The sequence below is a fragment of the Saccopteryx bilineata genome, chromosome 7 (genome assembly GCF_036850765.1).
Source record: "Saccopteryx bilineata isolate mSacBil1 chromosome 7, mSacBil1_pri_phased_curated, whole genome shotgun sequence".
NCBI lineage: Eukaryota > Metazoa > Chordata > Mammalia > Chiroptera > Emballonuridae > Saccopteryx > Saccopteryx bilineata.
The window spans coordinates 102,010,405-102,035,373 of record NC_089496.1 but is presented as its reverse complement, the minus strand read 5'-3'; the positions used below and the strand labels follow the sequence as shown (position 1 = coordinate 102,035,373).

At 47.7% G+C, this 24,969-nt stretch overlaps 1 protein-coding gene across 3 annotated transcripts in view; it reads left to right on the top strand.

The window, feature by feature from the left end:
* Nucleotides 1-23,184, top strand: part of GFRA1 (GDNF family receptor alpha 1) — a 188,733-nt gene extending 165,549 nt beyond the window's left edge. For all 3 annotated transcript variants that reach the window (XM_066239118.1, XM_066239119.1, XM_066239117.1), the window contains 2 exons: nt 21,704-21,757; nt 22,841-23,184. In XM_066239118.1, coding sequence (XP_066095215.1) covers nt 21,704-21,757; nt 22,841-22,996 — 210 coding nt within the window. In that variant the 3' untranslated portion in view covers nt 22,997-23,184. The remainder of the gene's footprint in view (nt 1-21,703; nt 21,758-22,840) is intronic.
* Nucleotides 23,185-24,969: the final 1,785 nt, after the last annotated feature.

Here is a 24,969-nt window from a genome sequence, read left to right as displayed (position 1 = left end):
AATTGAGAGGCAAAGTAACATTACAGCATGCCGTTTATCTCAGGGTTGCCACTTAACCTCTCGGCAGAGGGGACGTGGAGGCATGGGACTCCGGAGCAGGGAGGTGACGGCTGTACCTGTCTCCCCAATGACGCGCTCACACACAGTCTCCATCTCTCGCAGCTAAACAGCCTTTGCCTTGCAGGGAGCACTTCAGGGTCCGCAAAACCTTAACCTTCCTCCTAAGACCACTCCCACTCTTTGCACACGTGAGGCAGGGGCTGAGGGCATGGGCTGGGCAGCCGAGGCTGTGTTCAGCCCCAGGCTCTTGTCCTCACCGCCATCGGGGCCTCTGCAAGCCTCAGCCTCCTCGTCTGGGAAACCAGACCATGGCCGAGCTGCTGAAATTGGGAGGAATAAAGGAGGCAACGCTCCAATGCCCAGGGCAGAGGGAACGCTCCAGAACGGTGCTGCAAATGTCACATGCGAAGCCTGAGCCCCCATCAGTGGGCCACGCGGTCCCTTTACAGTCGCAAACACAGATGGCGGTGGTGTGCCTCACACGGGGCGGAGTATTGCGTGAGGGGAAAACGGTGTGGGTTAGCACTAATAGGCATATAGTGTGTTTAATTTTTAAAAACATTTCTCCTGCTTTGTGCCCTTTACTCCTCACAGCAGCCCGTGAGTCAGGTATGACAGACACCCTTCCCTTTTACAAATGAAGCAACTGAGGCAGGGAAAGGGCTGGAGACGTAAGTGAGCTCAGCCAGTGCTTCCCTGGCAGGGCTGGGACTTCTGGCTCCAACGCCAGGGTATGCTTGCCTCGTTCAAGGTCATGAACTTTTGCCTTCTTCCATGACCTTGGGCATCCTGGGCTCTTTCTTTGAATTAGGAATGGACGGAGGAGAGGAAGTAAAAAGATAGAAAAGGAGGTCATGTAGTATCTGTCTTGCCGTGTCTGGCTTATTTCACTTAGCTCAGTACCCTCCAGGTTCCTGTGGGATCTGAACATGTGGAGCTCAGAGAAGCAGAGAGTAGACAGATGGTGGTTGCAAGGGGCTGGCGGTGGGAGACATGGGCAGCGGTGGGGCAGAGGGAGCGCCGTGCCAGATGTGCAGGGTGGAGAACTGGGGGTCTAATGTATAGCACGGTGTCTGTCACTAACAGTCCTGTGTTCTGTACTTAACGTTCGCTAAGGGAGCAGATCTTAATTGTTCTCACAATCCCCCAAATGGTAACTAAGTGGTATACTTTTCACAGTGGATACATACAGCAAAGCAGTTTTGTGAATTATAACTCAGTAAAGCTGGAGAAGGGAGGAAAGAAGAGGAGGAGGAAGCTGGTTTTGAGCGAGTGCTGCCCTGTTCCCCCTGGAGACAGTGATGAGGATGAGGGGACAGCACAAAGCTCATATTGGGGCTGGGTTCCTTCCTGCCACGGTTCCAGGAGACAGGGTACAGCACAAGGACTGAACGTCTGCCAGTGACACCTGGTGCAGCGTGAGGATCTCCTTAGGATGACTTAGATTAAGAATGGTTGAAGGAGTCATCGGAGGCCGAGGACTGAGGGATGGAAAGTGATGGGAGACGGGCCTCAGCCCGTGAGGACGCCATCCCTGGCACCAAGGCAGGACACTGAGGAGGCTCGTTCTCTCCATCCGTCCTGCCCTTGCCTGCCTGGCCATCCCCAGATAAATCACCATTTGCCAGGGGGTGGGGCTGGGGGTCCTAGAAATATCTTAGAATGGCGTTTGTCCTGACTGCATGCGTTGTTACTCAGAATAGAACCGATTTAAGCCAGCTTGGGACCCATTGGTAACAGATATGGAGAAAGTCAACTGTCTCTGGCAGCTCTAAAGTTCACTCCCCTTGAGAAGCAGCCTCTTTGTAATATTTTAAAATATACAATAATATGAGAAAACTCTCGGGGACCCGAGTCTCTGTCTTAACATTTGAGATAGATTTCCCCCTTGGAAGGGAAGAAATAAGAATAAACATTTTCAAAAGTCAGCTTCGAAGTATAATTATCAACAAACCAAACACTGTTCCGTTTGGGGAAACGGTGCCCTGGGTAGGGGGCGTATAAGACTCACCTGCGGTTCTTGTGAAAGACTCAGCTTTAAAAAAGGAAAGTTGATTGATTAGTACAAAATGTCATGGAAATGTCCAAGGGCTGACTCCTGAGGTGCTAAAATACCAGGTTTGGGGTAACCCGCCAAGCTCCCCTGTCAGGACTGATTGGCAGTGGTGTTAGTCACGGGCGTGACACACAGATGATGCTGTTGCTGGCACATCCCTTTGACTCGTACAAAATGGTCACATGAGAAACAAGACATATTAAAATGTATACCGATTATCTCATCTTCTGTGCACTTGAGTGGTCTGGCCGTTGGAAAAAGCTCAGGATATGTAAACCAAATGGATCGCACTTGTCACGTATTTAAAGTAAATACCTGTGGAAGGTGTAAGTATTGGGAAAAAAATATCTCTCTTTAGTGTCACTGTATACCGCTTAACTCAGGTGGCATAAGGTAAAGACCTCTCCCACACGTGTGGGCCCGTTTCCATGGTAATAGGATTATAGAGATTGGGGACTACAAGCTTGGGGCTGAGGCGGTGGACCCCTGAGAAGTTTAACTGCCTCTCTGCTCCTCTCCTCAGAAGAGATGCAGTGGGTGGTCGAGAGGAGAAAGGCTGACAGGTGGGGGCATGCACTCTCAGGACGGGGCTCGTGGGGCGGATTCAGGATCGTCAGGGGCAGTGCGTGGGAGCTCTGGAGAACAGTGCAGGCCATGTTCAAAGTCACTTGTTTTGTTTGTTTCTCTGTTTTGTGAAGCCAAATGAACTAGATCTGTGGGTGAGACACGGAGGGCCAACAGTTGTAGATCTCAACTTCAAGGGCCGCCCCCCCCCCCCGCCCCGTCCTATGGGGACCTTCAAGGCAGCTTCCTGAATCATAAAAACATGCACACTGTCCCAGAGGATAGCCTTTGCAAGAGTGCTGACCGCTCAGCTCAGCAATGCAGAGGCCAGGTGTCCCAGTCCTCCTTCCATGACCGCATCATTATCTACTGTGGTGGCCAGGGTGTGCGAGCCCCGGGGTTCCACAGCTGGGACGCTGATGGCCGCTGTGGGCCGTGGGGGTGGGCCTCTTTCTAGCAGCAGAGGACCTATGATGTCTACCGGATTTCAGTGTAAGGCCGCATCTCCCTGGCCTCCCGGGAAAGCCTCCCCCCAGGCCCTTCTCTTCCCAGACGACACTCTGGAGCTTGGAGGCATGAGCTGGCCACTTGTAGGCGGCAGCACACCCTTTACAGAGCTGGGGGAGATGTGGAAAGGGTGGGCAGGGTCTGACCGTCTTTAACACCTGCTAATAACCCATTTGACTCTTACATTGGGTATTTGAGTATTGGGTTTGAATATTGAATAGTCGAATACTGCCTTAAAATATTGAAAGTAATCTCTTTCTGAAACAAGACTTTGTATCCTGGCAGAACAGTGTACCCTGCCCCTCCCAGTCTCTTGGGAAACCCCAACAGGCCCATTTGTATCGAATAGGGCCAGACCAGACCAGAAATGATTTCGCAACTCTTCTCGGGGGCCAAACCCCAAAAGTCTGGATGTGGCAGGAGGGTAATTAGCCAAACCTGCTAAATGCCCAGGATTCCACTGGCTGTGACCAAGTGAAAATTTTAAGTGTTGAGTTTTAAAAGGAAAGCTGCCAATGGGTGTTCTGTAAATCATTTGTGCCAGCAGACTGACCTCATTATGTCAGCTAATCCTGGAAATACAGGAGGTAAATTTAAATCTCCTAGCATGAAGCACTTAATCAATATTCTAAATGTTTCTCTTGCAATTTATGCTAGCAGAGCAATGGGGTGCCTTGGCGCCCCGTTAATCTTCCACTGGGGAGGAGGCGGCTGAGAGGGAGGCCCAGGTGCTGGGGTTTGGTGGGCTGGCAGGAAGCTGGGAGGGAAGAGAAAAGTGCTTCTTTCCAAACCAGGCTCTTGGCATGGGGTTGCTCACCCCGTGTGCTCATGCCACCCCTCCCAGCAGGCAGACCTGCCCTGCGGGCACCTCCTCAGTACTTTGTCACCTGGAGTGGACAACCTAGGAATTGCCTTGTGGGAAAGAGCAGACGCTTGGGAGTTAGTTGGATCTGAGTGAATAGAAATCCCAGCTTACTTCCTATTGCTGTGCAACCTGGGCCAGGTTTCTTAGCCTCTCTGAACGTCTGCTGTATAATATCACTCACCACTTGGGTTTGTTGTAAGCAGAAAAGAACTAGTGTCTGTCTGCACAGGACTGGCTTACCAGGACTGGCTCACCCACTGCACTTGGTAAGGGGCCACCACTCTTATTGTTACTGAAGAGATGTGTTAGAGCTTTAATTCTGGACCCTGAGGCCATAAAGGAAGGGCTGCTCCCAGGATGTGGGGACCGTAGAGGGAAAAAGATGGAGCTCCTTAGATTTTGCTTAATTTGTAAGAAGCATTTAAACAAGTGATATCCTGCTGGTTCTAAGATGTGGTCATTGTGAAAGTCCCAAGGAAGGAAGGGTCAGGGTGGGATGGTCCCTGGACACCAGGCTAAGAAGGAAGGGAAACCAAAAGGCAATAAAGGGCCAGGTTTGAGGGGTTAGAACTTGTCCCAAATCCATCTCTCTGTGCCCGGAAGGAGTCCCCCGGGAGCTACGTCCTGATCATCAGCTTCTTGGAGTTGTGACTTGGAGCAGTAGCAGTAGTCAGATCCGAGTCTAGCCTGGGTGTCGTCAGAATGGGGCTGTCTGCCAGGGGCTGTGGCCAAATCCCTCTAACCAGTCTGACATTGGGGAGAGGTGACACAATTGTAAATGGGAAACAACTCTTACTGCAGAGAAGATGGTGTTAGGGACCTAGCCCTGCTTCTTAGCTTCAAAGACTTGATTCTACAGCCTTGCCCATATCCTGCGCCTGACCAGTACTATCATTTGCTTAATATTTCTCTTCAAACTCCATCACTAGGTACACTGTTAATAACATTGGTGAAGCGCATGTGAATCAGTGTGCTACCTCTCCACGTAAATCATTAAATTTAAAATAATAAAGATATTGGCATGCCACCTAAATAATGTCATATACACCGGTGGTCCTCAGACCCCACTTTGGGAAACATTAGGAACAATCTAATCATATGACAGATCCCAGAACTATTTCTTTGATAACCGGCATCCTCTCTGCTTTTCGTGGTCTGGTATTAATACAGCAAATGTTCATCTAGAACTTCCCATGAGTCGAGTACTGATCTAGGCACATTATACACTTATATATGTATATGTGTGTACACACACATACACACGCACACGTATTTCATCCTGACAGTAGCCTCATGAGGTCAGTACTATTGCTCTTCCCATTGTTTTGGACAGACCTGAGACTCAGAGAGCTTGATCAGGAGAAGAGACAGGGAAAAGCAGCATTCCCACCACCCCCATGCCTTTTAAATATCTACGCTGTATTACGTAAACCAGAGCACTTTCCCTTCTTGTTTCTGGATAACATCATTCATTCAGTATAGATTAAATCAGCCCCTAAATTCTTGTTGAACATCTGACAGATTGACATGCCAGACTGGTTCATAAACTAGCATAAAGCAAGATAATGATGCCTATTCTGACACCAACTGGCGTCCTGCAATACAACTCAATTCTGACGCCCGGCCCCAGAGTTCCCACAGACTCCACAGTTTAAGGACACGATCCCCAGCAAGGTTGCCCTTGCTTCCAGTGCCAGACACACTTTAGGGGTCCTTGGGCCACCTGCACTTCTGGCTAAACAGCTACAGGGGTGCCCACGACACCCTCAGGTTCAATAGCTCAGAGCTCATGATGATCCATTTTATTATAAAGGACAGAGATCAGGATGAGCCCAGTGGAGAGATCCTTGGGCTGCACTCTGGGAAGGTCTCCAGTGGCAGGCTCCTGCACCTTCTTCTCTGGGGTTCCCTATAGAATAAGGGTACATCACCCTCCCAGCACATCCATGCATTCGCCCACCAGGAAGTGTCGGCGAGCTCCAATGACCAGAGTTTTCATTGGGGTTTCATTATAGAAGCATCACTGATTGAGCCGTTGGGCAGTTGAAGGCAATCTTCCACACACAGGCCTTTGCTCCTTAGAGGTCAGGAGGTCAGGCTGACTTCATGTGGTCTAAGCACCAACCCCTTGAGCCATGGTTGGTCTTTCTAGTGACAGCCCCAATCCTCAGTCATCTCATTAAATCCAGGTATAAAAGGGTGTCTGAATAACAAATCCATTCCTTATCATTCAAGAACTTCCAAGGATGTAGAAGTTATCTCCCAGAAACCAGAAACAAATGATAGTCAGATTCTGATTTTAATGCTGGGGCAAACAGTGAAACTTCTCATGAGGAAGCCGGAGTGGAATTTTTGAGCATGTTCACTTCACCATGAAACCCTGGGCCACTGACTTATTCTCTCTGCCTGAGTTTACTCATCCATGAAGGTGGGTGACAGTATAAGAGCCTCCTGGGCAATATGAAGATTAAGTGTGATCCTGGGTATAAAGCATGCTCAGGGAAGTGCCCCGCTCAGAGATGGTACATTACGTAGGATTTTCTTATTGGTACGTTTCATGGGGCTTTCGGCACTTGGGTGTCCCTGGTCCCCCTTGTCCCACGTTCAGTAACAGAAATGTTCTGAAGGGCCAGGCTGACTGATGCAGGCTTTATGGTTCCTGTTTTCCGGTGGCTATTCTAGACTTGGTAGCCGTGGGGCTTTGCACCTGTTTAGTAGACTTGTCATGGATAAGGCAAGGTGACAAGGCCTTGTCAGCGTGATGGCTTTGAAATGTAATTTCGAATCGGATGATTCTCCATAGGAAGTCACTTGCTTCCCTGACATTCTTAGGTGGGCTGCACGCTCTGTGCCAGTCTTGAGAACCTCAGGAAGGATTATTTTGAGCTCTTGGCTAGGAACTGAACAGCCCTCCAGGGAGGCTTGCTCAGCCATGGGCCTCGTGACACTTTGGGCTGGATAATTTGTTGTGGTGGGGCTGTAGGGTGTTCAGCAGCAGCCTTGCCCTGGACCCTCTAGGTCAGTGGTCTCCAACCCCCGGGGCCGTGAACCGGTACCGGTCCATGGGCCATTTGGTACCGGTCCGCAGAGAAAGAATAAATAACTTACATTATTTCTGTTTTATTTATATTTAAGTCTGAACGATGTTTTATTTTAAAAAAAATAACCATATTCCCTCTGTTACATTCGTCTAAGACTCACTCTTTTTTTTTTTTTTTTAATAAATTTTTATTAATGGTAATGGGATGACATTAATAAATCAGGGTACATATATTCAAAGAAAACATGTCTAGGTTATTTTGTCATCAAATTATGTTGCAAACCCCTCGCCCAAAGTCAGATTGTCCTCCGTCACCCTCTATCTAGTTCTCTGTGCCCCTCCCCCTCCCCCTCTCTCCCTCCCTCCCTCCCATGTCCTTCCTCCCCCCCCACCCTTGGTAACCACCACACTCTTGTAAGACTCACTCTTGACGCTTGTCTTGGTCACGTGATACATTTATCCGTCCCACCCTAAAGGTTAGTCCATGAAAATATTTTCTGACATTAAACCGGTCCATGACCCAAAAAAGGTTGGGGACCACTGCTCTAGGTGCCAGTAGCACCCTGTGACAGCAAAAAATGTCCCAAGACATAGCCAAATGCCCCCCTGGGTAAGACAAAATCACCCCTGGTTGATGATCACTGCCCAGGAAATGAGGGCTGTCTAAACGACGCCCGTTTCCTTTGTACTAACATTAAATGGAGGCATGTGAGTGTCTTGTTGGGACTCCTCCTCCTCATGTGGTAAGGAGCCTAGGATGTGTAGGAGCTGACTGGTGCACTGGACCAAACCTTTCCGAAGTAGTGCAGGCCAGGACAATGAAAAGGGGCTGTGGTTACATGCCCATTTGGGGACATTTAAATTAATTTTCCCAAGGACACATTCCCCACAGATGAAGACCCTTGGGTAGTACTATAGGTGGTGTCATCAGTTGAGGCTCTGGACCCGGTCCTCATTCTCCAGTGACCTGCCAAGTCCACGGTCATCAAGGCCTCACACCCTAACCTTCTTGAGTGATGTTTTTGTCCATTTAGCACCCTGGACAAGTACGCTACAGGTGACATTTCAAAGGAGACTTGGCCGATGAGCAGAGTGGATGGAAATGGTTATAACAAACCACAGTGGGGTTTCCCGTGTATGGACTTTATGGAGGGTGTCTCGGGGTGGGGTGGGATGGGGGTGGAGATTGGTGGGGAGCCTATTGGCCAGAGCCAGACACAGCCACGCTGAGCCCTCGGCCCATGCTCAGTGGGCAGAATCTCAATGACTGCGGCCACACAGATGCTATGTCCTAAGCCTTCTGTTTAAGAAAACGGCCTTGGTGCCCCATAGTACTTATGGTATTTGGCTTATGGTCTTGGTGAAGTTCCCATCATTTCTGTGAATTACAGAGTGTTTTCTAGCACCCACTGTTGTGTTGATCTCATTAAAATAATAAAAACAAAATCCAAGTGTTGGCAACACCTAGCGTTCCCTTTGCATAATGGTCTCCTGCTCAGGGCGAGTTGATTTCCATACTGTGGGAGAAATGGCTGTGTGTGTGTGGAGGGGTGGTCTTGGTCTGCCCTTAGCACAAGTACTAAGCCACAGGACCCCCCACCTCCACCCAGGCTGCTTCTGGGCTACCCTGGAAGCCTCCCAGCAGAGCTCTGGACCCGGCTCCCAAGTAGCTCCAGGACTCTGTGTGATGGGCCGGGCCACTCCCAGCATGGGGTGGCTGCCCATGGCCTCCTGGGACTTAAACTTCCATACTCCAGGTGCCAGCGATGAGCTCAGAGGGATGCCGCATCCTGGAACCCACCCACATTAGCCCTGGAAGGAAAGAGGCTGTTATAAAAACACTTTATGAAATAACTGCTTATGGAGCGTTTTCAAAGCCCTTCATCCAGGAGAGTGCTTGAATTCGGAGCTCGAAATTGAGTATTACTCCGTTAAGGCTGCTGTACAAACCCGCCTGCCGAAATGCATTTTCAATTGTGTCTTCAAACCCTATTGGAAATGGAAGCTTGCAGGGTCTAACCGGTAAGAAAAAAATAGACACGTTATCTGAGGGGCCAGGCTTCCCCTTGGGTATGCAGAGTGCAATGGCATACATTGTATCCATTTGGTAGGGCGGCCTGATGAAAGTCTGGTAGGCTGGGTGGCTTAACCAATGGAAACTTACTTCTCACCTTTCTGGAGACGGGAGATCAGAGATGAGGCCTCTGGAGGCGTCTCTCCCTGGCAAGCCCATGGCTGCCTCCTCGCTGTGTCCTCACATGGCCTTTGCTCTGTGTGGGAGCATCCCCGGGATCTCCCTGGACCTCCCCAGATCTTCCCTAACCCACAGCGTCCTGCTTAGTGTCATTTGTGCAGCCTCAGAAACCGACAAGTGAAGCTCTGACTCTTGGCTATTCCCCGCGGTTGAAGGAACGTGGAGAACTGTCCCTGCCCGGGCGAGGGGGCTGGGCTCTCCTGCCCTGCCCAGCCCAGCACAGCGTGCACACATCAGGGGTTCTCCCACCTTGCTGAAGCAGATGCTATCAGATCTCGGGCTTCTGCAAACTTAATTCAAGTAATGATTTCTTTGTGATTGGCACATTTGCATGGTAGCCAACTTCGGGCTTAACATATTGTTGGAATACACAATACTGTAGTTTAAGATTATTTTATCAGCTCTGAAGGGTTTTCTAATTCATTTGAAAAGTTGTAATGGGCTTGAGCGTCCTTAGTGTCGTTTAATAATACAGCATTTATAGCTGGCTGTAAAACTTCAGATTACGGTTTTAGCAATTGTGCCGTTCTATTTTATAGTTTAATAATTGTTCAAATGAAGAAGAGTAAAATTTCTAAAAAACCAATTTAATGACTTAGAAAAATAGCCTTTATCTAAATCTAGTGCACACCTTTAATAAGCCCAGATGTCCCCTTTCCAACAAAGGCAGATCATGGCGTCTATTTCTCTCTACCAGAAAGACCTCCAAATTAAGCACACAGGGTACAGTTCTCTGAGTTATTATTTTTCTCTCCTTCTCCCCCGCCCTTTTTATTTCTAATCTCTATAGTTAGAATAAGTCTATTTGCCAAGCACAAGGTGAACATCAGCAAGGCTAAGAGAGTCAGCAGGAACCAGGGAGCTCATTGGATCTCTCCGGAGAAGATTCTTCATTTTATACACGGCCCCTGGATCATACCAGTTCAGCCCCAGCTTTTAACTCTAATAAAATCTTATTAATGCTCCAGATAACCCCTATTTCATCATCCTGGGAACTGGGAAAATAGGGATCCCTAAATTCTAATGTAATTATATACTATCAGGAGGACTAATTAAAGCATTAGCCTACAGTGTAGGGGAGAAGGCATTATCTCATGTTGTCATTGGAATTGTAGTTCCTGTTATTATTTTATTTCTGGGTTTTTTCCAAGGGTAAGTTGTCAGACAACTGAAGGCAATAAGAGAGGAGGACCTGGGCCAGGTAGACAAACATGGAGTACACTCTGGGAACACCGTCCCAGGACCTTTGGGTCCAGAGTGATTCTTGGGCAGACCAGCCTTGGCTCAGCTCTGTTACGCAGAAATGGTAATGGCCAGGGGAAGTCCTGGCCGGCTCGGCTCTTCCTCTCTCGGTGCATTCCAGGGGCTTGGGGCTCACAGCCTGTTGGCATTCTGTGTTACAAACAGCAGTGCCTCGTATGTAAACAGCGGGGAAGCTGACTCTGAACTTGGTAAGCAGGTTGGACAGAGGTTACCCACAGTGGCTAGAACCCCCCTCTTGCATCATCCTGAAATGACAACTGGACCCCTTTCCTCTGTCCCCCACTCAGTTCTCTAGCTGCCTCACCTTTCCTGAGACTGTCAGCTCCAGAGAGTTGCTAGTTGAAATTTGGCATTGGTTGGAAGAACTTAAGGCTGCCCATCCCAAGGGCATTAAGTATCTTTTTGCCAGGTCACAGTCACAGTCATCTCAGTAAGGATGCCACCGCCGGAATCCCTTCTTGCTGGGCAGAGACAGGCATTTGCTCCCCGTTTCAACTGTTCCCTCCTCCTATTACCTGCCCCAGCTCGTGACAACCGCTACATTGTAACAGCGCCAGGGCTAGCGGCTAGTGATTCCGAGGTCCTGTGGAAAGTTAGGGCAGTACCATCGTCCGTTTCACTACTAAACCAAGCTCGCTGTGAGATCATGTAACTCAAGCACAGACCGTGCCGAAGCTTGACAAGGGATCATACAGACAGCAGGCCAACAGCGTGGCACGGTTGGTTCTCAAAGTTTGTTGTTGTTTTTTTAAGAAAAAGAAGCTGTGGTGCTTAAGAGTAGATAATAATGAAGGATCACTCCTTTTGCTACAATCAACTCAAACCTTCTAGTGGGCTCTACTGGCAAGTGGTTTAATCTCCGTAATCTTGGATTCATCATCTATAATATGGGAATAATGAACCCTACCGCCTAGGAGGGTTGTGATAATTAAACAAATTAAACTTCTTCAGCACAGCAACAGAGCCTCCAGCACAGTAATTATTTTATCTTTTTTTTTTTTTTTAAATCTTCCTGGTTGGTCTGTGCTGGACCAGGAGCCAGAAGAAGCCTGTGCTAAGGGGCATTTGATGACTGTTAGCCCAAAATTCATCGGGGAAATGAACTTGGGCATTAGGTAGGGTGTGTATCCTGTAAAAGTCGGTCCTAAGGTGAACTAATTTTTTATGACCACCCATTTGTGATATCTTCTTCTAAACATCTTTTTTTTAAACCACTTTTCTCAAAAAATGAGACCAACAACTTAAGGAGGGCATGGGAAGGCCAGGCCCCCTCTGTGCATTCTGGGAAGAGCCATTAGGCAACCGGCACCAGTGGTCCGCTGGGCAGTGATGCTGGCCCATCAGACGGATGGTAATTCAGCAGTCGGACAATTGCTTAACCCAATTTTCTGAGTAATAAACATGCTTAATAAAAAGGAGTAGGGTGTCTGTATCATCTTGGCTATAAATATGCTCTCTTGTTCTGGGTAACCTAAGAGAATACCTCTGAGCTCACTTAGATCCGGTACAATAAATAAATCCAATTTCTTATATCCCCCACTGACCTTTTATCCTTGGGCCTTCTAACTAACCATGCCTCCTTAAATAATCGGCTCTGCCTTGTGCTTGGCCAGGGAGCTCACAAATGGGAGGAGAATGACTAGTCCTCCAGGGGGTGAGGTTCAATGAAAGGCTTTCCTCCGCCCTAGTTAAGGTCCCAGAGGAGTCACATCATGGATGAGGCTGTCTGGAGAGAAAGCTTGGGATGGGGGACAGGAGGGGACATTGCAGGAGGTCTACTGTCTTCCCCTCTGCTGCAAGCCCCTCGGATAGGATGGGAGAGGTATTCACCTCTGCGCCCTCTGGGAACAAAAACCGTCAGGACCTCTGACTTCCGAAAGAAGTCACATTTGCGCAAGTTGCTCTGGTTTCCAGGGTGAGGCTTGGGAGGGCCCCCTAATGCCGTGCTCCTTTCAACAGCCACTTGGTTGTCAAAGGCTGCCTGAGCAGGCTCTGTTCATGCTCACTGTGTGATGTGGGCTTATTCCTGCCTCCTCAGCGGTCACTAGGATAATAACTACTTCTAAGGGTTGATCTGTAGACTACGGGAGATAAGGTGGGCAATGTCTGGCAGGCAGTCAAGATGCATTGGTCATGGAGTCAAAGAAACCAGGCTCAAATCTCAGCGTAGCCACTCCAACCTGCAGAAATTTAGGCGAGTGCCAGCCCAAGTACAGAAACCCTGATCTGCACAAAAGGGGGGTGCTCCCCTTAGAAAGTCCTTCTAATCCTTGGGAGAACTCCATACAATGCGACTGGGATCGCTGTCCCTATCAGCAGGAACTATTATTAATGGCGATCGTCACCGTCATCATCACTATTAACCTACTTGGTTTTCCTCTCTTTTCTTTGCCTTTTTTTTTTTTTTTTGTATTTTTCTGAAGCTGGAAACGGGGAGAGACAGTCAGACAGACTCCCGCATGCACCCGAGTGGGATCCACCCGGCACGCCCACCAGGGGCGACGCTCTGCCCACCAGGGGGCGATGCTCTGCCCCTCCGGGGCGTCGCTCTGCCGCAAACAGAGCCACTCTAGCGCCTGGGGCAGAGGCCAAGGAGCCATCCCCAGCGCCCGGGCCATCTTTGCTCCAATGGAGCCTTGGCTGCGGGAGGGGAAGAGAGAGACAGAGGGTTTTCCTCTCTTTTCTAGAATATTTTTCTCTGTCTTCTAAAAGCATATTTTTAAAGAAAACTTTTTAAATGCTTTGCTGTCACCTTGTTTTTCTTGAAGCACCGAGTGCTCCATCTTCCGAATGAGAGTGAACAAAAAAGCTCTAGGTCCGTATGTCTTCAAGCCATGGCATTTTCTCTCCAAGCCTAGTGACCACCGTGAGTCACAGAGCCATCCCGGGACGCACTCAGCGGCACAGAGTCGCACAGGAGAGCGAGAGGCTTCATCAGTATCCAGTATCGCCTGATGGTGATGAGGATGTGTGTCAGATGAGATAGGCCTAGTGCACTTCTCATCGGAGACCACAATGAATCTCTGCTGTTGCGCCTGACATTTGCATTTCCGACTTGCGCATTTTGCAAAAACAAATGTTTCCTTTCCAGGAAACATTGCCCCCTTGCTCCTTGCCTTTCCTCCGCTGGATCTTTGTTCTCCGTCCCCCACCCCAAACTGAAACATCTTTCACACATTGTTTGGCACTCTCTCATCGGTATTTGTTTTCTAAAATACAGCTCATAATTGCGCCTTCTCTGAATAGTTTACTCATTGAACATGAACTGAAAACACAGTTTTCTGGTGTCGTTGGCAACGTGAGTTGGCCCCAACTTGGAGAAAAAAAGCACAATAGATGTAAGACGATCCCAGGAAGTTATGGAAAGGAGCAAACCCCCGTGCGCATTAAGCTCCCTGCTGTAGACACTGTCTGCGCACGATGTCACTTGCCACCCTGCCATTAGCGTTAAATTACAAGCGTGGGGCTGCAGCATCCTTTTTATGGTGTGCCAGAGCCCGACGGGCAAGCCTGAGGGGCTGCTTAGCTAATGGAGGACTGTTGATATATCTTACAGGACTGTATCTCTCTCGGCGCATTCATTTTTAAATCCAGTGCAATCGTGAGCCAGTTTGATTGGATATCACATTCACAAGCCACATTAGTTGGAGCTTGCTTTTCCCGACCCCTGTCCCAATCCAAAAATGACCAGCACAAGGACCACAGAGAGGCTAAGAGACCATCAACAGCAACTTGGATTTTAAAAGCACTTCCACCCAGAGTAGCTTAACCAGCCCCGTACAGCAGCCGACTGCTCCATCCCCCTCTAAACCATCAAATGCCCCGGGGCAGACTGAGTGCCCCCCGGCGCCTGGCCTCTCTCCTGCTCACCTCTGCCCACCTCTGCCCCTTGCCCTGTCCGGTTGAGAAGCAGGCTTAGAAGAGACAGGTACATTTATTTGTTCCCAAACCCTTTTTGTGCTGTTGTGTTTGGTATTTGGCTTATATGACTGAATTAAATATTACAAGACTGATTGATCTAAGAGCACAAAGAAAGCATAGTTGTTTCAATGGAAACTAAATTGAATACATTGGAAAAGGCAAATTCCTTTTATTTTTATTTTTTAAAAAGCCTTTGGATTAGGTGTGAGCAAGACAACTGTAATAGACTGAGAAAAAAAATGTTTAAATGTAAAAAAAAATCAGCACTGAGATTTCTCTGCACGTATCAAACAAATGTCTCTCCTGTTTTAAAGAAACTAAAATGGGGAATTGTGGCTAAAAATCTCAGGATTAAACACTGGCTTTCCTACAGAAATGGACTGCAGAAACTGGGGAACTCTAATCAGCAAACTTTCTTTAAAAAACTTTTTAAAGAGGGTGGCCTTGCTCATGTATCCAAAAATCAGTAAATCAAAGACATTCGGATGTTACATGAAAACTTGTGATGCGATATGTACGGTGGGATGTTATTCAGCCTTAAAAAAGAAGGAAATCTTGCAATATGTGACAACGTGAATGAATCTGAAGGACATTGTTACGTGAAACAAGCCAGTCACAGAAGGACAGATACTGCACGGTCCCACCTGTCGGAAGTGCCTGACATAGTTAAACTCATGGAAGCAAAGACTAGAATTTTGGCTGCGTAGGGCTGGAAATGAGACGCTGTTCTTCAACAGGTCTACAGTTTCAGTAATGCAAGGTAAATAAGCCTGAGAGATCCACTCTACAGCCTTGTGTCTATAGAAACAATACTATATTGTACACATGAAAATGTTTTAAGAGGGTAGATCTCATCTTAAGCGTTCTTCCCACAATTTAACAAAGAAAAGAAGCTTTAAAATAAAAAAATAAAAAGTTTGATAGAAAGGTATAATTTCTAAGTGATAATGAGTTTTCCCTTTAACTTAATTGCTCAATTGTCCAATGACCTATGGTCCCAGTCCCTAATCCTGTCAGATAAGAGGGTTTCTACTCTAAGCTCAAGCCAAAGAACACAGTTAAACTTGGCACACCCCACGGGTGTCAGGAATTCAAGAACTTCCAGATCCTAGAACATGAATACACACCTTCCTCACTCATCCCGAGCCTGTGCTTTTTTCCTGGTAAGGAAGGTCGACTTCAGGCTTTCAGACCTTTCTTCATGCCCATCTTATGACCAGGTTCAACCTGCCCAGAGCCTGCCAGACTAACAAATCTTGGCACCCTGTGGGCCTTCCTGAACTGTGCTGAGTGAAATATCTTTATAAGGCCTTCTTAGAGCTTAATGTAATAAAAGCCTTTGGGCTGAGATTCGGGCAGGACGCAGACGCAGTGTGTTGGAGGAAGGAGATAGAAGAGACAGGGTAGAGAAGCCGCCCGAGGCTTTTCGCCGTGCCCTTCTCATATGGACACTAGCTGCATCTCACCCTGGCCCTCCTCTCTGCCCCTCAAGCCCTTCTTGACCCGTGCCAGGGTCCCTGGGGCTGGCAAAGGCCAGCTTGGAAAAAAAAAACGGATACTGTCCCTGCCAAGCACAAGCTCTGAAAAACAAAACCCCAAGTTCAAGGGCTCAGATCAGGCCTTATTTATGTGTCTGCTTGTTTTACGTCTCTGACTTCACTGCGCATGTCAGACCAGTGGTTGCAAATGGCTGTTAGCAAGTTTGCAGGAAAAGCAAATCGCCAGGAAGGTGAGTTTCATGGACAGTGAAAGGGATTTTTAGAAAGGCTGGCCAAGCCGCTTGTGACCAGACCTGCAGTAATCCCTCCCCGGCCTGGCTCTCCCAAATCCAACAGGCAAAATCTGAAAAGCTGGAAAGCACGTAAGATTTATGACAGAGCACTAAGCAGACCACCATTACTGAGCTTGGAGGCAGCAGTAGGCAGCTTTTTTCTCTGTTTATTGTGCAAAAATTATCAGGCAAATACATATCAGATCCGCAATAGAATAAATTGTTGTATGGTAAGTACTACCCATAAAATCAGGTGTATGTATACCTGCACGTCAGGTGTATACTGTGTAATCAGGTGAGTCAATTCTATTAAAACGCAATGTGAAAAATACAGACTCAGAAGCAGGTTGGTCTGCTCAGCCCCTCTTCAGAATTAGGGCCACGTCCTTCTTCCTCTTTCTTGCCTTATGAGAACATGTAAGGTGTGTAGGTTTAAATTGAGAAGTGGCCGTGCGTTCTGGACTATTTCGGGAAGAAGTCACACAATGATTTTCCCAAGCGAAGGTCCAGTGTGTGCGGCAGAGGAGACTCATATGCTAATAAACTGCTATTGACAAGCATGATAGATACAGCTAGGTACTTAGCGAGTGCTGGAGAACAAAGTGGTTTGCATTTTACAGTCTGTGTATTTCTCTCTTTATTGCTTGTATTCTGTCATTAAGCAAACAGGTTCCTAATATAGCAAATCTCTCTAATCAGTAAAGCAAGGGAGAAAAGAACCAGAAGCATCATTAATTACAACCGTTTGGCTGCAGCCCGGACAGTCTGTTGCTATTGGATCGGGCAACTTCCTCTGGTTTAATTTTCTGGAGGTAGAGCAGAAACTGGCTTTTCTTCCGCATGGAGGAGAATAGAGAAACGTTGCCTACCCTGCTGGCTGACAGCTGCCTAAAAGCTCAAGAGTAAACACTGGCTTTCCTACAGAAATGGAGTGCTGGGGCCGCCAACGTCAGGTTCCAAGTGGGTGCACTTTTCAGTCTCCAGTTCCATAGACAGAGCGAGTGTGCCTCTCTAAAGCCTGGCCCGTGGGTCTTCGAGGGTGGTGAGCGCCTACTGCAGGCAGAACGCGCATGTGCACGCGCAGTGGGCAATGAGCAGGCTCAACCGGGAACTATAAATTATGTATGTCTCCGTGTGTTCGGTACAGGAAAGCCATTGGCACTGTGGCAGGCTTTCCAAGTGCTAATCGCAGGGGTAAAAAGCAGGAGAGCCGTCAATCTGACTCCAGGTAACAGAGGTTAACGGCAGCTAATGCATTTATTAACCCTCTAGTGCCAGGGACCGGTGAGGTCTGGCCCTGCAATTACTTGTCACGGAAATTCTATTATGTGACGTGCCTGGACTTAGGGATTACTGCCGGTGACAATTTTATGACACTGCTGAACAGGCTCCCTGGGTTTCCCGAACAACGGCAGGGCGACTGGCGTGGGGGGGGGGGTTCTCCAGTATCTTTTCATCTCTCCATTTTCCAGATGAAAACCTGTGTGGTCCTGTGTTTCTGTGGCTGTGAACAAGCTGTTAAAAAAACACTCTTTCCTAACAGGCTGTTGCAATGGTTAACACTGACTTTAATGCATCTGTTCTCCTTTTTATTTTTTAAATTTTAATTAAAAAAAATTTTAATCAAATTCTACAACACATCTCTGTACACCGTCTTGTGTGTTCACCTCCCACCCCCAAGTCAAGCCCTCGCCCGTCACCGTTTATGCCCCTTTAAGAGATACCCTGTTTTTAAAGCTGCACGGTGTGCGGTTCCGTGTCTGGCAAGGTCGGGGCATTAGTGAGCAGGGCCGCCTCCAGTGGCCGTCAGTTCTGCGCCAGCACTTCCGTTGTGATACTTTGGGTTTTACTCGTTTAGAACCCGGAGACAAAAGTTGCTCTTCCAGTTTCTATAATATCTTCCACAATATCTCTTACAAGGTCTAAAAAATTAAATATTTTTAAACTGTCCCGGGACCATCTCACTGTGCATCGAGTGAGGCAGTGTGTAAAGTAGGTAAATACCGTTTGCAAGAGTTGAAAGTTGGAGCACGCCCTGTAATTAGATGTTCGCATTTTTCATACCCGCGTGGCAGACGGTGATAGCTTGGTGATGTTTTCAGAAATGCTCGGGATAAAAGCCGTTAAGATTGCCCAGCTTCCAAAGTGGGCCTTGAGAGCCGGGTTTTCTTAGGTGGACGCTGGAGCTGCACAGGTCGATTTCTGACCTCAGGGTTCACTGGCGGGGTTCAGACAGCATATAGGACTGATACTCGCATGCGGCCAGCCTGTTAAATTCCCAGGCTCTGCCCCCCCCCATCTGCGCTTATGAACCCTGAGAGACCCTGGGCATCCAGTCTGTCCCTCTGCCTGGAGTGGTGGCATTCAGTCCGAGCAGAGCAGACTCACGGACTTCCCTGTGGTCCCTGCTAGGTTCGGGGGAGCCCCCGCGCTGCTCTGCTCGGGTCTGCACCTAGACCCCTCATTGGGAAGCTGTGCGAATAGACTTCATTAGCAGAGTGTCTGAGGGCCTGTGTGTGTGGATCGCTAAGCCTCTGGGGGTGCAGAGTGCTTCTGTGGGTTGGGAAGGCGTTCAGCAGGCGAGAAGGCATTTTCTTAGAGCATCTGTAGGGGCCTGGCTGTACATTACGACTTTTACTCAACATTTCATCCAATTACACCAATCAGAATGGTCCTCACGGGAAGATGAGCTTGGGGCTGCTGCCTCCGGGTGTAGTGAAGCCGGTGGGACTACCGGGAGAGAAGGCCAGAAGTTGACCATTTCCTTTCCATAGACGCCAATAAGATGCCCACTTTGGGGGAAGAAAGTGGGCTTCACAGACTTGGAACCTGTCTAAATGCATTTTCCTGGGTGATTGGACAATTATCCCAACCACTCCCAGATAGCAGACAAGAGCCTCGGAGTTTAGACCTGTGCATTTCTACCTGGTTGAATGCCTATATAATACTGTACACGGGTGAACACTCAGTAACAAATGAGGACCAGAAATCTGCCTATGCTTATACGTGATCCACTTAAGAAAATCTGTTAAGATAGGAGACTTTTTTAGTGTATTGGTGGAAGGCTCTTTACAATCATTTAATAATGGTGTACATTATACCAGTACTCTAACAGGTGCCTGAAATGACTAAGACACATAGCTACTGAGTATCTCAGGTTATGTATACAACGAGGAAAACAGTGCATGCTGGTGCTAATTACATAAAACCAAGTCGGAAGGAGGCCTGACTGCTCTGAGAACTCTTCGAGGCCGCTGTGGTACAGTTGAGCTGTGAGCACAAGTCCAGGAACAACTTGAAGTTATAATGTGCCCCAGGCTAGGAGTCAGGCTCCGTCTCTGCACATTTTAGTGAACTTCTTATTATACAAAGGCCCTCAGCAAAATCTTATGTCTTCTTTAGATTATGGCCTAGAAAAGAGAGACTGTATGTGATGTTTTAAGGCCCATGTGGGTGTCTGGGCACAATTCCAATTTATTTCTTGAACAGAAATGTGAAGTTCTACACATCATTCTCTGCAGATAACAATGCAGTAGACCAGATTTGCTGTCAATATAGATTATAAGTAGGTTTTGGAGTAAAGTTCAACTCCTCCTCCAGTTTCCCTTCTGATCTTCTTATACATAACATTTAGTGACCTTTGAACGGCCTAGGGGTGCTTCTTAGTGTCTTATTTGTGATGCCTGTTTAAAGGTTTCTATTTCATATTCACAGCTGGCATATGCAAATCTAGGTAAAGATTATGATACTTCCCAAGTAGCATGATGGCCAATAAGTCACTGCTTGGGTGAAGCTGCTCTCATTTCAGCCAGCCTGTCTTCAATGAGCTGCAAAGTCTTCCTGCGCCAGGCGCCTGGCCTGCCCGTGCCACTCACAGTGGTGCTTGCCCAGAGACTCCCGATTTTGGTGTGATGGTTAACCAGGGTCATCCCATTGGCAAATGAGCTCTCTGACATTCCGTGCCGCTGGCCTCCTCTTGGGTTGGTAGAGGTCCTGGAGGGGTTGTGTGGACTGGGGGGCAGGTAGAGCACGAGGAGTCCAGCATGCCAGGATTCCCTGGGAGAAACACTGACAGAGGACGTTTTCATTCAAGAATTTTAGAGAACTGGTCTATAACCTGACTCACAAGTAAATTGCTGTGTGACCCTGGATAAGTCACGCAACTTCTCTGTACTCTAATTGTTTGGAAAACAGGAGGGCTGGACTGGGGCAGCAGTTTTCATTGCAGCTGAGCAATGGAACCCGGTAGGGACTTGTTCCAGTTGTGAGGAATTAGGGGACTTAGAGCTCTCACAGCTCAGCCCTCTTGCAGTGGAGTTTTAAGAGTGCTGGCTGGGGACTCTGTCGTGCCCTGCGCCATTCCTCGGTTCCTCGAGGGGACCAGTCTGAAAGAGTTCTTGTCCTGAGCTTCAGCTTCCAAGCACGGAGCGCTTTGCTTCCTGGGGGCAGCCCCGTGAGCCCAGGGACCGCAGTTGCGTGTCCACAGCAGCGCATGCCCAGCCTTGGGAAACAGCTCGGTAAGTATCAGCGAGAATGAACAAATGAACAAGCTTCAGAAAGACCTCTCTCTGTGTTACCAATAAATAGGGATTTTTATTACAACATTTTTTACCTTGAAGGCATTCTCCCAAAATTAACTCTCAGAAACATTAATGAGTTCAAAATATAAATAACTTCAAAACTTTGTCTTTAGCAGCCTCATCCTGTGCTGCCCCGACTAGCCCCGGGGAGATACGGAGCCTTTGAAATGGGGTTGGTTCAAACTGAGATGTGCTATTCATGTTTTGAAGACTTGGTAGGGAAAAAAAGAATATAAATACAGTATCCCAATAACCTTTATATTGATTTATATGTTGAGATGGAAAATATTGGGTAAAATGTTATTTTATTTATTTTACAGAGTCAGAGAGAGGGATAGATAGGGATGGACAGACAGGAACGGAGAGAGATGAGAAGCATGAATCATCAGTTTTTCGTTGCGACACCTTAGTTGTTCATTGGTTGCTTTCTCATATGTGCCTTGACTGTGGGCCTTCAGCAGACCGAGTAACCCCTTGCTGGAGCCAGCGACCTTGGGTCCAAGCTGGTTAGCTTTGCTCAAACCAGATGAGCCTATGCTCAAGCTGGCAATCTCGGGGTCTCGAACCTGGGTCCTCCGCATCCCAGTTCGATGCTCTATCCACTGTGCTACCGCCTGGTCAGGCGGGTTAAATGTTATTGAAACTAATTTCACCTGCTATTTATTTACTCATGTGGCTGCTAGAAAATTTAAAGTTATATATGGGGCTCATATATCTCTATCAGTGGCACTGCCTAGATGGTTGGTTAATGGACCGTCAGTAATTACTCTTTCATATTATGTAGGAGTGATTTTATATGTGTGTGTGTTTGTCTCTCCCCAGGCACAGAAGCTGAAATCCAACGTGTCGGGCAGTACACACCTCTGTCTTTCTGATGTAAGTGATGTTTCTGGGTCTCCCTGCGTCTCTAGAGATAGAGCCTTAGAGCCCTGGGGGCAGGGTACGGTGTGCAGGGCTCAACGATAACAAGGTTTGGGGTCCAGAAAACAATGTAAGGCGTCCTCCATGTGCCTCTGGCCTTGGAGGTCTAACGTGGTCAGACCTAAGTGTGGGATCTTCATCTCAGAACTGGACCTAGCGTGAAGATCCTTGTCCCAGTGCCGTAGTCACGTAATACCATCTGGCACAGAAAACGACTCTCACTGCTTGCCAGATAGCCTCTATCTGCAGTTCCTCTTATTGCTATAGCAACCCAGAGGTATCTGGGACAGGCCATGTCACTCTCCCCAGTTTACAGGTGTGGAGGTGGATGAGTCTATCATGATCAGAGCTCATTGTGTCAAGAAGATATGGCATGCTGGGGTTGAGGTAGTGCCGGAGGGGGATGGACCCGTGCATCCTAGGGGAGGGCAGCTGTGCTGACTGGGAATCTGGAAGCAGGAGTTCTGGTTTGGGCTCTCCTACTGATGAGCAGGGCAGACTCCATCTATAAAATGGAGGGTCGAATGGTCAGTGGAGGGAAGGGCGACCCCTGCTTGCTCTGCTGGTCTCCAATGAGTTGTATGATCCAGCTGTAGGAACTGGTAGTGACCTGGGCAGGTTTTCTCAGGTGGTTCTTCCTGTCCTCCTTCCGTGATGGGGAGGGACAGTCAGCACTCCTCTGCAGTCACTGGTACCCAGAAGCAGGAGGGTGCCATGGTGAATAGAGACCAGGGGATCTGGGAAGTGGAGGGGAGAAGAGTAGTTCACATTTTTCCTCCAAGTGGATTTTAATGACCACTCAGCAAGAAAATAAATACTGAGCAGTTTATCAGAAGTATCTAGTTCTCAGCCAGGGTCACAACGCTCCCATAAAACCACAAATCAGTGAATTGTTGAAATCCTGGGGTCAGTTGTGGTGAGAGATAGAGCTAGTTAGGGGTTTTGAGGGGGTGGAAGAGAGAAAGATGTGTGGTTAAAGTACACTGTGATAGAATGAATACATGTGTCAGATGATAATGAAAGCGTTCTTTCTTACAGCGTGACTACGAAAAGGATGGTCTTGCGGGTGCTTCCAGCCACATAACCACAAAATCGATGGCTGCTCCTCCACGCTGTGGTCTGAGCCCATGGCTGGTTCTGGTGGTAACTGCCCTTTCCGCCCTATTATCTTTGTCTTTGGCAGAAACATTGTAGCTGCGTTTCAAAAACAATACGGACTTGTAAAAAGATAAAAAACCACGTTATCTGTTTCCTGTTCTCTTGTATATCTGAAATTCCAGTTTTAGGGGCTCCGTTGAGACATTGCTAAAACAGTTTCATCCAACTGAAACCTTTTGTTCCTCATTATTATTATTTTTAAATAAAGCTTCTTGTGATCCTTAGGGCTTCTGTGGGATACCCAATGCAGTGCTACATTCCAGACTCACATGGTTTGGGGCTATGTTGTATTGTAAAGGGACCATTTGTAAATTTGACTGTAAGGCACACTGGAGCCATGATGATGATGATGATGATGATGATGATTTTAACAATTTAACTCTGGCCTTTACTAGCTAGTGAAGGAGTTAGTATTCCTCAAGAATCTTCCATATGTCAAGTAATGGCTTTGATTTCTGATGACATAACTACAGCCTAACAAGCATTTTGGTCACACAGCAAAGATTTTCATCAAGAGAACCCTGGTGGACTTTGTGCAAACAAGCTTGTACTGACGTTCACCTTCCTCTGCATCCTTGCCTTTTCCACACCGATGTTTATGTTCCGTAAACGGCTCTGCGCTCTCCTACAAAACAGAAAGCACCCATCACATCCCAATGTAGCGTCTGTCTTCTAGTGAAAATAGAGAGTGGGTGTGGGTTGTCAGACTTCACCGAGCCTTGATTATTGGGCGACACTCTCCTGAGCCTTACCCAAATGAGAAGCCCTTAAACTAACAAGAGTCAAATAGAGCTGAAGCATCACTCTAACACTCTTTACATGTATGAGGTTATATGTAGAAAAAAGATTTATTACTAAATGATTTCAACTATTGGCTTTCTATATTTTGGAAGTGTTGATATTGTCTCCATTTTTTACTGATGGTTTCCTATGAAATACACGGAGCTCATTTTCCCCTTGTCAGTAGTGTTAGCTCCGATACTAACTTTGTGAACACAGCCCTTCGAGGCAGACTCGGAGGAGTCTCGTGCTTGAGCAGAAAGTTCTGCGCCATGTTATTGTGGACGGGCAGGAGGAAACAGAGTGGCCAAGCACTGTCTTCTGTCATTTCTTGAAATGCAAGCCAGTGAGGAAACCAGTGGCCACTCGTAAATGTTTCGCGATGTCTAATGGCACCCTTGCCATTGACACAATCCAGTACCTTGGTTTTCACGTTGCCTGGCAAAGGCAGCTTTGATTGGGACAGGGGGCAGGGACATGCCACCCACTGTTCTGAAGCAAAACCACGCCAAGGTACAGAGTTCTTCTCCTGAAGATTGTCTTGACTCCCAACTGAGATGGCTTGGCCACTGCTGAGAGGAGTTTGGTCTAAAGGTGGCCAGGAATCTGCTTGCATCTTGTTCTACGTCCTCCGTGATAGACTGTAACTGACAGTGTGAAAAAGACAGATGTGTGAATCAAGGTCAGCGTTGGGGCTGCGGAGATGAGCTGGTTGGCACAGATACACAGAACAGAACAGGACTCTGGATACGATACATCTGGCCTGGGAACTGCATCTCATCTTCCATCATTCTCTTTCTTAAGTAGACTAAGTGTGCTTTTGAGTCTGGTTGGAACAGCGAGATTCAGAATCTACAATAATCGGGTGCTGGAAGCCATGTTTCTCCGAAAGCAAACAGAGCAGGTGAGGTTCCACCTTCGTAAAGGGCTGGCCGCACCGCGCTCCTTGTCACGTCAGTAGAGAGGCTGGAGGAGGAATCCCTGGTCACATGTCATACCGGTCCCCTTTGCCCGCTGATGTTTGCCTTGGAAGAATTAGTTAAACTACTGCGGTGAAAAACCTATTAAATCCAAGATGAAGGCATAGTCTTTTAGCTCTGTTGGTGTTTGATGTGCATTTATGGCCAAAATGTTAATAAAGACAAGTGGATAATTACTAAGTACTAACTTTTTTCACTTCAAAATGTTTTCAAGGGAAACTCATCAAACACATTTGATTAGTGAAAAGT